The 18,823-nt window shown below is 43.8% G+C and overlaps 1 protein-coding gene across 2 annotated transcripts in view; it reads left to right on the top strand.

The window, feature by feature from the left end:
• The first annotated feature begins 5,213 nt into the window (after nucleotides 1–5,213).
• The window catches only part of klc4 (kinesin light chain 4), a 152,319-nt gene continuing 138,709 nt past the window's right edge, over nucleotides 5,214–18,823 (top strand). The window contains exons 1-5 of one of the 2 annotated variants that reach the window (XM_084440853.1): nucleotides 5,267–5,285; nucleotides 5,485–5,541; nucleotides 11,404–11,676; nucleotides 13,471–13,701; nucleotides 14,677–14,755. In XM_084440853.1, coding sequence (XP_084296979.1) covers nucleotides 11,428–11,676; nucleotides 13,471–13,701; nucleotides 14,677–14,755 — 559 coding nt within the window. In that variant the 5' untranslated portion in view covers nucleotides 5,267–5,285; nucleotides 5,485–5,541; nucleotides 11,404–11,427. Of the gene's footprint in view, nucleotides 5,286–5,484; nucleotides 5,542–11,403; nucleotides 11,677–13,470; nucleotides 13,702–14,676; nucleotides 14,756–18,823 lie in introns of both variants that reach the window. The other variant, XM_084440852.1, reaches the window with a different exon arrangement.

Genomic DNA, 18,823 nt, shown 5'->3' with positions numbered 1-18,823 from the left:
ATATGTTATAAAGAACATATGTATGACACTAAAACAGTTGAAATAATTTCTGTTGCAAATGTTTCCATATTGACCCCTTTTGTCTCATAAAATGCCTGGACTACTGGGCTAGTGTAGGCCATTGCTACACTCTACCCACAAGCCTCCATTACATTGATCATAAGCCTACTAAGAGAATACCAAGGGGAGTCTTGGTAAGGCTTTTATCATCATGATTTATTAAGTCTTTCAAGATACATGATTTGCATTAAAAATATAATCTCTCTCACACACAGTCATGTAATCCAGTAAATCTAACTCCATAACAAATTGCATTAGGCCTACGTAACTAGCAAGCTAACTATAGCAAACGAAGTAAATGTAGATAGCTAGCTACGTTATTAATTAGCTTAGCTAGCTACGTAACTAGCAAATGTAAATAGCTAGCGAACTAGCTATAGCGTAATTTCTACCACGCCCTTAGAGAAAGGCGATTCGCCAAATAGAAAGTGATTGACAACCGTTTCAGGCGAAATGAGTTTTTGATTGACAAGACGATTGTCAGCCTGTGATTGGCCAAAGTAAAAATTGATTGACAGTTGACCCGCCCCCTCGAAGTCTCCGGCCTGCAGAGATACACACTTGGGTGAAACGGCGCAAAGACAGCAGGTGCGCGAGCCACAGATTTCTGTTGGAGGCGGGTGCAGGGGAGTGGAGGCGGGTTTTTCAAACTTTAGGGTGACGTCAACAAAGTGAAAAACGTCACGAATTTGGAGCATTTTCACCCCGAGTCAAATTGGACTGAAAATGTTAAGCTTTCAGTTTCTTCAAAACTACAAAACGGATATATTTAATGTTTTTATTGTGTTCCTTCAATGTCCTATTGTGTAAATAGCACTTACAAACTCAAAAAAAGTGAAAATGACCATGTAATACCTTTAAGCCCGCACCATCATCCGGCTCGAGCCTGTTGAGCCCGCCTCCAACATCCGCTTGCTTTATTTTTCCTTAACCGGTAGTCGCATCTTCTTTTACAATTTTCGTCGGTGTTTTGCCTGGTGATGCCATCGTGAATGTTAAATACTCGAAACTTCACAATGTGCAGCCTACAGTAAAAACATTACAACAACTGTTCGTCTTCCGGTCCAGACCGGATGATTATGCGATGCGTCATCGCGCTTCCGCTCTAGACCCGCGAAACAACACCGAACGAGAAAGGCCCCTAGGCAAGGCAAGTTTATTTGTATAGCACATTTCAGCAACAAGGCAATTCAAAGTGGTTTACATAAGACATTAAAAGCATCAAGACAAAGTGCAACACATAAAAGGTCATATAAAATGAAATGCAGAAAAGTACATTTAAAACAAAATACAGGAAAAATCAAATACAGGAATAAAAGTTACAGTGCAGTGTATGAATAAATAACAACAACTGCATTGCAGAACCAATCCAAAGTATTTTGTTCTGCCACCCGATATGACTGACTGAGTCACATTCATACAGACAGGCAGACAGACCGGCAGTCAGGTAGAAGCATGGATGTATTAATAGAACTGGATACAGCCACTCCATTCACTGACCGCTATCAACAATGAAGCCCTATTGAACCGCGCCATCTTGGCAAATTTGTAGTCATTTGACTATTTCCGGTGACTTTTGTACTTGCGCAGTTGTGCTTTTCTGGCCTTCCGGTGACTTTTGTACTTGCGCAGTTGAGCTTTTCTGTCCGACGCGCGTCCACGAAAAAGTTCACCTTTATGTGAAATGTAGACGCACGTTCCCGGCTCTCTCGGCTCTCCCCGCTTTGATTTAGCAATGAAAACCGGCTTGCATATTAACCTGTTTTTGTCAAATATATCCATTGGAGAAATTATTTTTTCATCCAGGCATCTTATTTTAACAGGTTAAATATAACTGAACATGTTTTGTTTGCTAGTAGATGGTATTCATTCCGTTCGCGATAACGTTATTGCAGCCAGGCTAAATTCCTCCAGGGAGCCAGTGACCGGCGAGTTGAAGAGCTTCACTCCCCGCCAGCAGGAGCTTTGGCCGCTGCTACCGCATCTCGGATAACCCGCTGAGTTCGTGGCTGCTATTTCACATTCGCCCTTGATCAATCCCAATACCGATCCATGGTAATAATGAATCAATCGTTCAGATCGGCAGTGCTGCATGCATGTTACAACATCATTGTTAGCTTTATTAACATAACCATAGCCTACATTTATCTCTCTAACGTTAGGCTATCCATCTTACACCAGTCGGCCATTCGATAGCTAGAAGCGGTCAACGCCAACGTTGACTGAAAACACCCAAACTCAGTGTATCGTTTCATCTTTATGCCTACACATCAACTCCTTTCCATTGTATGTGAATAAATTACTGTTATTCTAAAAATATCCCATTTCTGTCCATTCCTGGAAAAGGCTAATAATTGCTGTCAAATGATCACTCCAGTTTATCACCGTATCCCACTACCATTTCAACTATGCACAAGAGGTTGTCTTGTGGTCATTTTCATTAAAAAATGATTAGCCTGATCAGTTTGTTGTATGTATTAAGCCCTTTTTGAGCGGTGTGCTTTGACTACTCTCCTTTTTTGTGGTCATTTTCATTAACACATTTGATTAAACATCCGCACTGGCGTATGAACGGCTAAAGATTCCCCAGGCAGAACTGGTTGATGCTGCTAGGGAAAGGGATGTCTGGGGCTCCCTGCTGGAACTGCTGCCTCTGCGAGCCGACCCCGGATAAGCGGATGACAATGGATGGTATTAAAAGACTTTAGCCGGGACCCCGTTGATGTTAGAATTAATAGGCTACCTTTATTTGTGGTACTTGAACTTGTGTCTGCGTTTCTGGCTTGCCATCATGGATGTATTGTTCATAGGCTATGTTTATCGGATGAGATGCAGTTGTCCGGGCAGGTCAGCTAATGTGATTTACGAATGGAAATACATGCTTGGGAATATTTAGACATTTCAAACTTCCTCTGTTAAGGTGGTGCTGGGGACAGCGCAGACAGCCTGCATGGCAGTAAATTATCAAAAATTAGGCAAAATCTATCTATGAAAATAACCTCAGATTGAAACATATTTTGTGGTGAATAAGGCGATATAGGCTTAATGTGTATTTATACGGAGATAAGATTCGATTGATCAAGGGCGAATGTGAAATAGCAGCCACGAACTCAGCGGGTTATCCGAGATGCGGTAGCAGCGGCCAAAGCTCCTGCTGGCGGGGAGTGAAGCTCTTCAACTCGCCGGTCACTGGCTCCCTGGAGGAATTTAGCCTGGCTGCAATAACGTTATCGCGAACGGAATGAATACCATCTACTAGCAAACAAAACATGTTCAGTTATATTTAACCTGTTAAAACTAAGATGCCTGGATGAAAAAATAATTTCTCCAATGGATATATTTGACAAAAACAGGTTAATATGCAAGCCGGTTTTCATTGCTAAATCAAAGCGGGGAGAGCCGAGAACATGCGTCTACATTTCACATAAAGGTGAACTTTTTCGTGGACGCGCGTCGGTCACCGGAAATAGCCAAATGACTACAAATCTAGCCAAGATGGCGCGGTTCAATAGGCCTTCACTTTAGATTTCGAATCCTGGGGGCTTGGGTAGAAGACAGGCAGGCAGGCAGGCACATAGACATTATAAAGAACTAGACTGGCCACGCCCCCTTTAGACTCGTCCGACGAGACCGCCATGTTATGCAGGGCATCATTTTGAACATGTTACTGTTGGGCTTCAGAGCTGCTTGTCATTTTGTTCGGTAAGTGACTAGTGACTCTTATTATATTTTAGTATCAGCCTAAATACAGTTAGACTAGCCTTTTAAGGTTTTATGAATACTCAGGCGTTTGCGGGAAGAGAATGGTAGCCTAATATGGGTATTGTAATGGTAATTATTTACTTATCTCACAATTAGTCTAGCTGCCCTAAGCTAACATTACACGGATAACATAATTTATTCCACAAACATCGACTATCAACACAGTTTTATATAATGTAGTTTATTGACTTGTTTTATGAGGGTATATAGAGATAGTCCCTCATATAGCTAATTGTCAAACTTGTATTTTGCGGCTTAACAGAATTTATTAATATTTAGGTAAAATGTCCAGTTGGACTCAAGGATTAACTGATTACATTGTGGGGGTCAAAGGTCAAGGGTCACTGACATCACAAAAGGTGTTTTTGGCCTGCTGAACATGATATCTCAAGAACGGCTTGACAGAATTTGTACATATTTGGCCAAAATGTCCAGTTGGATTTAATTAGATTATTTGGATTAGATTTTGGTATTCAAATGTCAAAGGTCAAACAAAAGGCACTTTTGAACCCTAACACTAGCTAGCTAATGCTAACAATAAAGCTAGCGCTAGCTAGCTAATGCTAGCTATCTAATGCTAATTCTAACATATAAGCATTAGCGTAAGCATTAGCGTTAGTGTTTGCTAGCGTTAGCTAGCATTAGCGTTAGTGTTTGCTAGCGTTAGCTAGCATTAGCTATTCTAGCTGTAATGCTAGCTAGCATTAGTGTTAGCTAGCATTACAGCTAGAATACCAGCAAGCTAGCGTACACAAGCACCATCCACATCAACACAGGGGCCCTCTCTCAAGACCAACTGAATGTTAAATGCAACTTGCATTGTTGGGCGGAGGCATTTAGCCGCTACGTGGTTTTTCTAGTTGATACTGATGCTAGTGAGAATCAGGGTTCCCATGGTCATCAAGACGTTATGGAAAAATCATGGAAAAGTTGTAATTTTTATTGGTAAAAATGAGTGGGAACCCTGGAGAATACACCAGATACAGAGTAGACATTAACAGTATACTGGCAGGGGAGGGGGGGCTGCATCTATAATCTCTTGGCAAGTCACAATAAAACATTTTTGTCACAATATAAATATACAAGCATTCCAGCTAATCCCAGTGATAGGAAATGCCACTTATGCACAATTACAGGGACTTTCTCCCAGATGATCTAACATCTACCATTTAAAATATACACAGTGAATCTGTGGGATCATTGACGTCACATAGTGGGATGCCCTGCACAAGATGGTTGCCACGTCGGACGTGAGTCCATTGGAATTCTACAGCACAATGTCCAGTCTAGTTCTTTATAATGTCTATGGGCAGGCAGGCAGGCAGGGTCAGCCACGCCCAGATGCCGGAAACGTCATGCAGAGTGACCGCTGGCGATGCCGGGAAGGACTGCTGATCAACGGAAGACATTTTGGTTTTAAAGGATCCCCCTGTTCCCCGGTAGAGCCGCATCTCTGCTCGTCGGTAGGTAGTGATAGACTCTACTGGTCAGTAGGTAGACTAGCTAATAAATATTAATTTCTATCGTCGTGTTCGTTCCGACATGCTAGTTTATAGACAGTCAGAGAACTCGTTCGTCAGTCGCGCCCGACGACATAGCGCTCGCCCGACTGGGCTTAGAAAAAAAAAAAGAAGCTGCTATAAAGTGTTTATTTTGTTCCAGCTAGCTAACGCTAGCGCTGGCCTAGCTGGTGCTGCCTGTGTGGAGGTTCTTCTCCGGGTGGGTTCGCCGCTGCCTGGCTGGCTCCTTGCTCCGCTAGAAAGCGGGGTGTAGTTGTCAACCAGCAAAGGAGAGATCTGTGTGTGTGCGTGTGCGTGTGTGTGCGTGCGCGTGCGCATGTATGTATGTATGTATGTATGTATGTATATATGTATGTAGTAAGCACTATCAACTTCACCGATCGTTGTGATGTTCATCTAGCAGGCTGGCTAGACCCAGCACACCGTAGCGCGTAGTGTCTTAAAGTGGATTTGCTGTGTTGTTGAGCCGTGATTGATGCGTGTTGCTGTTTGCTAGCGTTAGCGTAGCTAGCCAGTGCTACTGTATCTGTTGATGTGTCAGTTCCACATCCATTGATTCCGTGGGTTACTGTTGATCCACACTGAACACATTTTCTTTTCTGGATTGATTGTTTGGTACATAGATCTGACATAGACCTTAGTGGTTCCACTTTTCTTTTTATCTTTGGTTTTTATACTGGTTATAAATTTGAGACAGTCATGCGTATGACCTATGGACTGGTGACGTCTCCAGATATAACTAGGGTCGGAAGAGACAGAAAATTACATTTACTTTGTTACTGTTTCACTAGCTGCTAAGGAATTAGAACACACCCAGGCACAGTAACAGAGAAACACACACACACACACACACACACACACACACACACACACACACACACACACACACACACAGTGAATGGTTAAATGGTAATGCATTTACCATTTACACAGTAACATACATACCCCCCTCCCCCCCACAAACACACATCTATCACACATTTATCACACAGAGACACACTCAGGCTACAGTGTTGTGTTTGAATTCCATGATTGGCTGATGGTTTGCAGAGTCAGATGTCAGCTCATTTGCTGCTAATTGGTTTTACAAACAACTTTTATTATCATAGTGAAACGCATCACATGGTGATGAGGCAGCAACCTCAGTCTAGGCCTACTGTGTCCAGGGTTTAGGGTCTATACTGTGTCCAGGCCAGGGTATAGGGTCTAGGCCTGCTGTGTTCAGGGTGTAGGGTCTAGGCCTACTGTGTCCAGCGTGTAGGGTCTAGGCCTACTGTGTCCAGCATGTAGGGTCTAGGCCTACTGTGTCCAGGGTGTAGGGTCTAGGCCTACTGTGTTCAGTTTGTAGGGTCTATACTGTGTCCAGGGTAGGGATGAGACGGTATACCGTAAAACCGTGAACCGTGGTATAAAATGTCCACGGTATTAGAACCGTGACATTCCCTGTGTTTACGGTATTACGTTTACGGTATTACACAATAATGCACTGCTGAAACTTCACATTTCAAATTGTTTGCAACAGTTAATTTTGTAATTTAATATAAGCTTGCTATTAATAAACTGAGCTTAATTACAATAGTGTGTATTTTCCATCATGTGTTGCACTGTAGTTCCTTCAAAGTAAAATACTTGTTTTTTTTATGTGTTGGGGAGGTGAAATACCGTGAAATACCGTAAACCGTACCGTGTAACTAGATACCTTATCGTACCGTACCGTAATGCAAAAATCCATACCGTCTCATCCCTAGTCCAGGGTGTAGGGTCTAGGCCTACTGTGTTCAGTTTGTAGGGTCTGTACTGTGTCCCTAGTGTAGGGTCTAGGCCTACTGTGTCCAGAGTGTATGGTCTAGGCCTACTGTGTCCAGGGTATAATAATGTTTCACATTATACAGTGGTACATGTAAAACTAAACAACACTCTTATCAAGGACTTCAGTGTCTGTATTGCTATCATGCTATATACTATGATTCATATTGACAGAGACTCTCAAGACAGACACTTCCAAATTGATACACAAGAGCCATGTTGTAAAACTCTAGGCCTGGTATCATTAGTGGTCAAAGTTGAATTGCCGTTTGTGTCCCTTTCTCTCTGAGCACTGTGAGTTGTGTAGCCTCAGCCCTGTTGTCGTCTTCTACTTCAAGCTTTTTAGTAGGCATCATTTGGCGTCGAGTCAAAACCAGACCATGAAAAAAAAGCTTGGAGGTGTGGCCACTGGCTTTAGCCACGTCTAGTTTAAAGCGTGCTGAGAGTCAGCAACACAATGCATTCTCCTATGGCCTGGCTGTACCAAACCCACAAACCCTGAGATTGAAGCCGACTGAATTCTACTTGGCAGACTGACTTTCCCCTCATTGCCACAGCTCGCAGCCATCCTAGTGCAGAAGTTACAAGCTACTGCTTTAATGGTATAGTTAATTTAAGGGTGTCTGTAGGGCTGTAACGATTATGAATTTTGCTTAACGATTAATTGTCAGAAAAATAATTGCGATTATTACAATAATTGTCAGAGTTGTTGACCGGGGGGGTGGCTCGCATTACACCACTAGGGCCCCTTGCCAGTCTGGCACCCTAGGCGTCCGCCTACTTCGCCCATGCCACGGGCCGGCCCTGGCACTGATGCTCATGTCCGCATGATTTGAGTGAGAGTGTGTGTGTTTGAGAGAGAGAGAGAGAGAGAGAGAAAGACAGACACAGAGGGAGTGAGTGAGGGTGGGTGGGTTCCGGGTTCTGACAATTTTTTACCAGATAATGTAGGCCTAATAACACAAGTACTCAGCCTATGAAGTAAACCTGTGGTTTAAAACCACGCCTCTTTAATATCATGAATTTTAACATTTACATAGAACATATATCCTCAATAAAAAAAGCATTGAAAAACTAAGATTAAATTAAATTTGGAGTATACAAATAGCACATGAAGTGGACAATGCATCAGTGCTTCTTTACTTCTTTAATACAGTGTCTCTTGTCATTAGTTGCTATGAACGTATAGGACAAGTGCCAACAAGTTGAAGAATTCCATTGAACTAGGGTTGCTACCATATTAACTCTGCAACAGATTTGTATTTTATAAAAAAAAAAATATTGTGTCCGACCACAAGGCCATTTCAATGGAGCTGCCATTCCTGTCCCCCCTCGACAAACCCAAACGACAAATCAGTTTCAGGAACCTAAAAAACATCAATCCGGATACTCTGGCCGTGGACCTCCAGCATCTCTCCTCGGTCAATTTCCCATCAGTCATCGAGTCAGTGGACTTCTACAACACATCGCTGAGCGGCCTCCTGAACCTCCATGCCCCTGCCAAAACCAGAACAGTCACCTTCACATGCTCTGCCCCCTGGTTCACCACCGAGCTACGGAAAATGAAGAGAGCGGGGCGTGTCCTTGAACAACGTTTCATGGACTCAGGACTCACTGTTCACAAAATAGCCTATAGAGAACACCAGAAGGCCTACTCAAAGTCTCTGTGACGCAAGGTCCCGGTTCTACTCCAATATCATCAACAATAGCCCTGGAAACTCAAAGCAACTCCATCATAAATCATCTCCTCAAACCCCAAACTCCCCTACAATCGGACACCACACAGGAGCAGTGCAACAACTACATCTCTTTCTTTAGGAAGAAAGTAGATAACATCCGCTCCTCTCTCCAGCACCCCTGCCCCTCCAGTCCCAACTGTCGACTCGCAGCCTGGGACTTCCCAGCCTCTGTGTGAGGTTGAGGACATCATGAGGAAGATGAAACCCTCCACCTGTGTCCTGGACCCCTTTCCCTCAGCCCTGATAAAAACTCACTCTGCCATAAGTCCTATGATTACCAAAATCATAAACCACTCCCTCCAGGCTGGTCATGTTCCCACTGCCCTGAAAATTGCAGTCATCAAACCACTCTTTAAAAAGACCAACCTAGACCCAGAAGTGTTTGCCAACTACCAGCCTATGTCCAACCTCCCATTCCTATCTAAGGTGCTGGAAAAGGCAGTTGCTGCCCAACTTCATGACCATCTAAAAACCAATAACTTGTTTGAGAAGTTCCAGTCTGGTTTTCGCTCTGGCCACAGCACGGAAACTGCTCTAGTTAGGGTCACCAACGACCTGCTGATGACGGCTGACGCTGGCTCACCATCCCTTCTCATCCTCCTTGACCTCACTGCAGCATTTGATGCCGTTGACCACCGCATCCTCTTACATCGCCTTCACTCCATTGGACTCACTGACACTGCCCTAAACTGGTTCACGTCCTATCTCACCAAGAGAACGGCGTATGTCTCCCTGGGAGAGGCAAAGTCGGACACACTCTCTGTCACCTGTGGTGTCCCTCAAGGATCAGTCCTCGGCCCCACCCTTTTTACGCTCTACATGCTCCCCCTTGGCCGTATCATCAGCCGACATGGAATATCATTACATTGCTACGCTGATGACACCCAACTCTACCTGAAAACAAATCCAACCCCCTCTGCAGCCCTGCCATCATCCACACTAACCACCTGCCTAGAGGAGATAAAGGCATGGATGAAGCACAACTTTCTGCACCTCAACAGCTCAAAAACGGAAGCCATTCTCATTGGCACCCCACAACAGACCCGGACATCCACCATCACCAGCATTACCTTCTCTGGTCATGGCATCCACCTCTCATCATCATTTACTAACCTGCGTGTTAGAATGGACCCTCACCTGACCTTTGAGGCTCACATCATACATCTCTGCAAGACCTCCTTCTTCCACCTCAGGAACATTGCAAAACTCCACCCCACGCCCACTCTCTCAGATGCTGAAAAGCTTGTCCACGCCTTTGTCTCCTCCAGGCTGGACTACTGCAATGCTCTTCTCATCGGGATCCCTAGCAAGAACATCCAGAAGCTGCAGTACATTCAAAACAGCGCTGCTAGGATCCTGATGAAAGTGCGAAAATACCACCACATCACACCTGTCCTCAAATCCCTTCATTGGCTTCCTGTCCCACTCAGGATTGAGTACAAAGGTCTTTCAACTTGCAATACCCTCGTGGCCCACCAGAAAGGTATTTCTGGAGTTTATAGTTTTATTATGAACTTGATGTAGGTCTACTCTGTCTTTTGGTTTTGCAGTGGTGAGGTCCATTAATGATAGTCTGAAGGTTTTAAAGAAAAAATACATTACTGTGAAATTATTTATTTTTACATTTAAAACGTTTGTGTAAAACCTTTTTTTCTCTATAAAATCTATAATTTTTTTTGCCTATGTTTTGGCGGCCCACTTGCAATACCCTCGCGGTCCATAGGTTGAGAATCGCTGGGTTAGAGTGTCCGCCCTGAGATTGGAAGGTTGGGGGATTGATCCTCGGCCGAGTCATATCAAAGACTATAAAAATGGTACCGAATGCCACCCTGTTTGGCACTCGGCATCAAGGATTGGATTGGGGGGTAAGTCCCTGCGACATACTAGCATCATGTCCAGGGGGTGTACTTGTACATCAAGCCGCCTTACGCTAAGGACATAGGCTCCTGCCCTATGAGCCACTACGCTCGAGATCCATTGGTTCTCAAGGCTACTTACTTTTATTTTTAAAATAATTTTCTCATACATTGATATTCAAACCATGTAGCACAAGCAGTGACCATTCAAGTACTTCAAGGAATTATGTTTGTCCTTTGGATTTCGGCTTAGGCTACTGGTTGTGGTAGTTGACACCTCATGTTGGACATCGGTAAGCACACACTTGTCCAAATGCTGTGGATTTATTGAGAAGGCCGATGTTTCGGTCACAAGGACCTTTCTCAAGGTTGCCTGTCTTGAGAAAGGTAGCGGCAGCGGATGTCTATAATTAGCCTACTCACTTTTACTCTGCCTTTGTATCACCACACCCTGAAGAAGGCGCAGGCCGATGTGCGGTGGTTTGTTTTAAATTTCTCTACCCTATGAATTAAAGCCTTTTTACATTTTTGAAATCCACCTAGAGTGCCTAGACCTGGATTATATATGCCATTTTGGGGTCATAACTTCTCCTCTTCACGGTGTTGTTTATAGAAACCTTCTTCTTTGCCTACATTGTAAAGCAACTCTCTGTCCCCCAGGCTGGCAGTGTAGGCTGCAGGGCGATGTCCACCATGGTGTATCCCAGAGAGGAGCGTCTGGAGAAGCTCTCCCAGGAGGAGATTATCTCCAGCACCAAGCTGGTGATCCAGGGCCTGGAGGCCCTGAAGTGCGAGCACAACTCCATCCTGCACAGCCTGCTGGAGACCATCCGCTGCCTGAAGAAGGACGAAGAGGCCAGCCTGGTGCACGAGAAGTCCAGCCTGCTGCGGAGGTCGGTGGAGATGATCGAGCTGGGGCTGGGCGAGGCTCAGGTGAGACCCTGGATGGGTGGAGAGATCACTGTCAGGTGAGACTCTGGAGGGGTGGAGAAACCAGTGTCAGGTGAGACTCTGGATGTATGGAGAGATCAGTGTCAGATGAGAGGGGTTACGGGTTTATTATTATTTTTATTTTTTATTTTTATGAAACCTTTATTTTACCAGGTAAGACATGAAGAACAGTTTCTTATTTACAATGACGACCTGGCAAAAGGCACAGCCTTTTGAGGGGAAAGGGGTAGGGGAAAACAAGAAATACAAAGTTAAAAACAAGTAAAAAAAAATTAAAAATTAAGACAAAACATGATTAAACATGACTGGACAAACAGAACAAGAAACAGATTAAACATGACAGGACAAGGAACAAAAACAGCGCTCACATCAGTCTGAGAAGCAGTTGCATGTTTCGTTTAGAATGTCCATGAGAGAGAACTTGAAGGCAGACTTGGAGATGAAATTGTCCAGCTTTTTTGTGATTTGTTCCAGTCTGTGGGCATGACAGACTGAAATGACGATTGACCAATTGCAGAGTGTGTTTTGGGGATTTTTAGCATGATGAGATGTGCAGAGTGGGTGTTGTATGCAGCAGGTGCAGATTGCAACAGACTACACAGGTAGGGGGGTGACAGTCCAAGGAAAGTTTTGTAGATCAGCATGAACCAGTCTATTTCACGATGGGTGTGTAGAGATGGCCAGTTCACAGAGGAGTATAAAGTGCAGTGGTGAGTCCTGAATGGGACATTTGTAGCGAAACGGATGGCGGAGTGATAGAGCACATCAAGCTTCTGCAGAGTAGTTTTGCAGGCAGATCGGTAGATGGTGTCGCCATAGTCGAACATGGGTAGAATTGTCATTTTAACCAGGGTGAGTCTTCCAGGAAGTGTGAAAGAGGAGCGCACTCTGTACAGGAACCCAATTTTTGATTTTACCTTGGATTGTAATTTGTTGATATGCTGAGACAAGGACAAGGTGCAGTCCAGCTAAATACCCAGGTATTTATATTCGGAAACTTGCTCTGGAGTTGTACCACTGAGGGTTCTGATATGGGGAGGTGAAATGGGCACAGAGCTCTTTTTACTGAACCACATGACCTTGGTTTTAGAGCTGTTCAACATAAGACGTAGGGAAGAGAAGGCCTTTTGAATGCTGTCGAAACTAGACTGGAGTAACTTGAGTACGGCATCAGGGGAGGGGCCAGAGGTGTACAGAATAGTGTCATCTGCATAAAGATGGATGGCTGAGTCTCCAACAATACAGGCTAAATCAATATAAACAGAGAAAAGTGTTGGACCTAATACGGAGCCCTGGGGAACCCCCTTAGTGACAGGGAGGGGTTGTGGACAGGTGTTGTTCTGAGACACTCTGCACCCTATCAGAGAGGTAGTTGGTGAACCATGCCAGGGAGAGACCAGAAACGCTGATGCTGTGGAGTCTGTCGACAAGGATAGGATGATCAACTGTGTCAACCTTGGCTAGGTCAATAAAGATAGCTGCGCAGTGTTGTTTACGGTCCAGGGCAGATGAGATATCATTGATGACTTTATGAGTTGCCGTGACACAGCCAACGTCAGATCGGAAACCAGACTGAACACCAGAAAGAATGTCATGAACACTGAGAAATTCAGTATTCAGGGTTGTGGCATTCGTACAAGAACAGAGCTGTGTTGGGGTGAGTGTTAGAATAGAGCTGTGTTGGTGGTATTTTGTTTGGATTATAATGTAGATGTCACCACTTTTGCATGCGTGTTCAGTTGTGTTCAGTTCCCCTTGGCTCCTCCCGGTGTCCAGGTGATGATGGCGCTGTCGGCCCACCTGAATGCGGTGGAGTCTGAGAAGCAGAAGCTGCGTGCTCAGGTGCGGCGTCTCTGCCAGGAGAACCAGTGGCTGCGTGATGAGCTGGCCAACACCCAGCAGAAATTACAGAAGAGCGAGCAGAGCGTGGCCCAGCTGGAGGAGGAGAAGAAGCACCTGGACTTCATGAACCAGCTGAAGAAGTACGACGACGACGCCTCCCCCACTGTGAGTTATACTAACCCTAGTACCTGAGCATGCACACACGAGGATGTCTCTACCACTCTAATCTCAGTATCTGAACACACACACAAGGACGTCTCTCCCACTCTAATCTCAGTATCTGAACACACACACTCTCCATCTGAACAAACTCAAAAAGGCTATAGTGGAGATAGGGCTGGGTATCGATTAGAATTTGAAACTAAACTAACTAAATTAAATTAAATTTCAAGAATCGATTTGATTCCGATTCACAAGGTTTAGAATCAATTATCACAATTCGATTCGATTCAATATCGATTCGGTTAGTGTTACTAAAACCAGTTTGCTGTAACTTTAATTACATGACTGCAAAGTTATGCAACACATCAACAGGCCTACTACAGCTGGGTATCGATACTGATTTCCAAAAATGAATGAATGAATGAATCATTGAATGAATGAATGAACTATTCATTCCTTCATTTATTAATTCATTCATGAAATAAAAGATCGATTTTGGGATTCATGAATTAACGATTAATGGATTTTTTTTTTAACCCAGCCCTAAGTGGAGAGCATTTCCCCTTCCCCCCCTATACTGCACTGTAACTTTTATTCCTGTATTCTATTTGTCCTGCTGTTTGTTTAAATATCTATAATGACTTGCTTTTTGTTTTAATGCTTTTAATTTGTCCTGCCTTTTGTTTTAAATGTCTATAATGTCTTGCTTTTTGTTTTAATGCTTTTAATGTCTCATGTAAAGCACCTTGAATTGCCCTGTGGCTGAAATGTGCTATATAAATAAACTTGCCTTGCCTTGCCTTGCCTTGCCTTGCCTTGCCTTGCCTTGCCTTGCCTTGCCTTTGGTTCTACCCTATAATCCACTCACAAATATTTTGACATGATGACTTTATGAAGTGACTTAAGCTTCAGCTGCTGCCAGGAGGTCGCATCAAAGTGTGCCTACTGACCTTGGACCGATGTTGTTGTTCTATCCAGGAAGAGAAAGACGGGGAGCCTCCTAAAGACACGTTGGATGACCTCTTCCCCAACAACGAGGAGGAGCAGGTTCAAGGCAGTAAGCAGTAGGGCTGTATATCATCTTGGATTTCGCGATACGATACGCATCACGATACACAGGTCACGATTCGATACGTATCACGATACAGAGGTCACGATACAATACGATACGATACGTATTGCGATACACACATCATTTACTGAAAGATTTTAAGTGTTCAAGACTGAAAACTGAATGGCTCAAATGCACTATATAGATAACTCAAACTCAATGACTGGACAGAGAGCTAGCCAATAAATATTTTACATTTGATATCTTTGCTTTTTAAACTGTCAACATTGTAGTATTTATGGTTTTTCAAAATTATTTATATGTATGCTTTTTTAACTTAATATTGAAGAATATGCTTTTTAAACTGGATTTAAAAATTTAAATAAAAAAAATAAATATATATATATATGAAGAGTTTCTTTCCAAAACGAGATATATCCATTTGGAGAAATGTTGGTTATTTGACATTATTATTTAAGACATCAGCAATCAAATTCATTCACAATTTTTGTTAATTAAACTATGACTTGAACTAATTAAAGGCCAAGGACACATTTTTTTCAAATCCAGAATAAATATTTTTATTTTATAACCACAACTAGTTAATAAATAGGTCAAAAACATATCCATCTTAACACTGTCAACCATCTTAAATGGGTTAATATCTTAAATATATGGAATAGTATATACAATGATTGAATAATAATAATCATACAGACACATTAAATAATTAAATTTGGAGTTAGTGTTGGTCAGAACCTACACAATACAACCTTTTTTTTGCAAAACGCTATATATCCACCTTATACTGTAACACCATTAAGAAAAGCTAGTGGAGCAATGGTGTGTGTGTGTGTGTGCGTGTGTGCGTGTGTGTGACTGACTGTGTGTGTGTACGTGTGTGTGTTCAAACACATTCATAAAAGCATAGTTAACACCTATACATTAATGTCATTCACAAAATCCATTAAAAAAGCAGTGTACTATTTAAAAAGTGGAGTTATATAATAATAATTATTATAATAATATAATATAAAAGGCCATTCTGGTTATAGCATTAACCAGAGGCAATCCAATTAGATTGTCTACTCAGGTAGGGGATGGTAGAGTTGTGAATTTGTTTAGCTCATGTTTCCATCGACTGGACTGTGTGTGTGTGTGCGTGTGTGCGTGCGTGCATGAGTGTCAGCTGGGCTTCAGATGGCAGTGTGTGCCTTTTACTCTACTCTTCCTCACTGTGGACATCACTGGTCACAGCCAAGGCATGGTCGTAGAAGGCCTTGACGTGTGCTGGGGCACCAATGGCTTCCAGCAGGCTGATGATGTCCCTCTTCTTTACAGCCTTCACGGTGGTCATCATGGGCAGGGGGGCTGCTTTATACATGCCCCAGTTCTTGCCTCTCTTCAGGAGAGTGTGCTGGTAGGTGGGACCGTGGAAGGTGGTTCTCATCCCCAACCCTTTTCCATCGATCTCCAACACCCGGGCGTCGCTGATCTTGTACGACCTGGTGGACTGCATGAGAGCCTTTGTTGCAGCTTTGTGGTCACAACTCTCCCAATCCTTCCCATACACATAGACAGAGCCATGCTTCCTCAGGATGTTGGTGTACTCTTCCGGCAGGAGGATGGTGTCCTGCTTGCGAATATCCTGCTCAATTCTTCCGAAGACTCTATCAGCAGGCAGAAAACTATGGCCACGTACAGGGAAGTAGTACTCCATCTTCACGTCTTTGAAGATGGTGCTTCGTAGACTGGACAGCATGCCAACCATGTTGACGTTCTTATTCTGTCCGTAGCAGGAATCACTGAACAGCCTCAAATGGCCAGCCCGCTGGACATCTTCAGCTAGACTGGATCTCAGGCAGTGGTCCAGAGCAGATGCAGTCATGTTGCTGTCTTTTCTGTTTTAATTCTCAAGCCACACATAGAGATGTCGGTCACTCAGTGCCTGCTGGCTCCTCTCTCCATGGTGGACCACAACACCAAACACATACATGTAGAGCTGCCTGGAGTAATAGGTCTGGCCGATGGGAGACTTGGGCAGAGAGAGGTTCTGCATCATGTCAAAGCAGACTGTGACTGAATCCTCCACTGCATTCAGCAGGTTGTAGAATACCCGGGCTCTGCGTCGGTGGAGCATGAATGACACAATCTCTCTCTTCCTCTCTTCCTCAGTCAAGTTGGGATCCTTCATACGCAGCTTCGAGCTCATGCAGGTGGCACAGCAGTCTTTTGCCGGATGCCCAAACCCCAGGTTGAACCGGTGGCAGAACACGTTGTAGTACAGGGAGTAGCTGATGTCCCTGTGCTTCTGATCCTGGAACAGCTGGTGCATCTTGGCCACTGACAGCTCACTCGGCAGGTACTTCCGGCCAGGTGTGCCACGACGAGCATAGTGGCTGGCCTTGCACATGAAGGAGGACACATGCTGCACTACTGCCTCTCTCTTCTCCATGTTCTCATCCACTTTTCTGGCTCCACCCCTGCGCTCCGGTCTGGCTTCCCCATGTTCACTGAAATACTTCACCACCCTGGAGACTCTGTCTTTACTAACACCTATGGAGTATTTAAGAAAAAGGTGGTTTATTCAGTTAACAATCTGTCAATAGCAAGCTAGTAGTCACTACAAGCTAGTAGTCAGTATTCAGTCTGGTATTCTCTACCAGTTTATCATATTGGTACAGGGCTACACACTGTGGTAACCATCTGATAACCCAAACGCTACATTCTAAATAAAGAACCAACATAACCAAATTAGCATTATGAAAATCATTGTAGGCTTTGTCTTTTGTCTGACTGAAGTTTTTACGCAGCACCAATAATGCCATTTGGCATATGCCTAAATTGTGGGACAGTGTGTTGTGCAGCTGGGAAAAGACTGACAGCTGATTGGCATGATTTAAAACACACTTTTTTTTAATTATTCCTTTTATTTATGAGTGTTTCTGTGTTGTTGTTTTTTTTCCGTTATCTGAAAATCGGCATTCTAGGCTATACGTCTATCCTGGGCCTAGGCCTACATTGACAGCGGTCAACCGGCCCCCTCTGCCCCTATAAAATATTCTATTGTAGGATTTTGTCTACACTCTAGCCAAGGACACACTTTTGACAGCAATAATAATTAATTCAGAATAAAAAAAAACTAAATAGATAACAATGTATACTATTTTGTTTCAAAGACGTTATTTGTCCAAGAGAATCTCCTCAGACTCGGTGAATTCGCCAGCTGCCTGTGCGTAAAGTTGCGCACGGATGTTAACTAAGTCTACAGGCTATAGAGACTAAATAAATCTAAGTTTGCCCAAGATTACACAGGCCATTGATTTCTCATGGCACCGAAATGACTAGTGAATTTATTTGAAAAATAATCTTACCAAGGACACTTTGGAATGTCGCCTTGCAGACAGGTATCTTGGAGTGGGGAGGAGCGCTGGACAGGAGGCTGTATTTCGCGGTGACATCCCTGGGCTTCTGCCTGTCCTCGTCGGAGACTCGTTGCCTACTGACCTTATTTACAGTAGTCAGACGAAGGAGTATTTTGTCCTGCTCCACTTTTGTCTCGCTTTTGTAGAGTGTGGCGAAGTTGAAGGCCACATCTTCATTAGACAGTTTGTCGGCATGACAAAGACCAAAATTAGCTGCTGCACGGTGACCACAATTAACTCCAGGATGTTTCCCCTCTCCTGAATGCCTTATGATCTTGGCCTTCTCTTTTTGGTGGCTTGCCTTCGATGGCTTTCTCTTTCTCCCAACAACAGCTGGAATGACCGGCTCCGATCCATCATCGAAATCCATTGCTAGCTGGCGTTAGACCTGACTCGACTTGACTGACTTGATCGCTGACCTGATCGCTACGTTGCTAGCTATAGCCTACTTGACTTGACTCGACTCGACCGCAGCCGACAAAAACAATGAAACCTTACTGATGGATCTAGTTATTATTTCGTCCTCCTTTTATAATAGCCTATTAACCGATTGTTATTTTGTAGTAGTGTAGGCCTAGCCTAATCAGTGTCACTTCAGAGGTGCGCTTCTCAGTGACAGGAGACGCTCTTCTCAGGAGATGCTCAGATG

This window comes from Borostomias antarcticus (genome assembly GCF_949987555.1).
Source record: "Borostomias antarcticus genome assembly, chromosome: 7".
In the NCBI taxonomy this organism is placed as follows: domain Eukaryota; kingdom Metazoa; phylum Chordata; class Actinopteri; order Stomiiformes; family Stomiidae; genus Borostomias; species Borostomias antarcticus.
The sequence above is the reverse complement of the archived record's forward strand: the minus strand, read 5'-3'. Positions and strand labels throughout refer to the sequence as shown.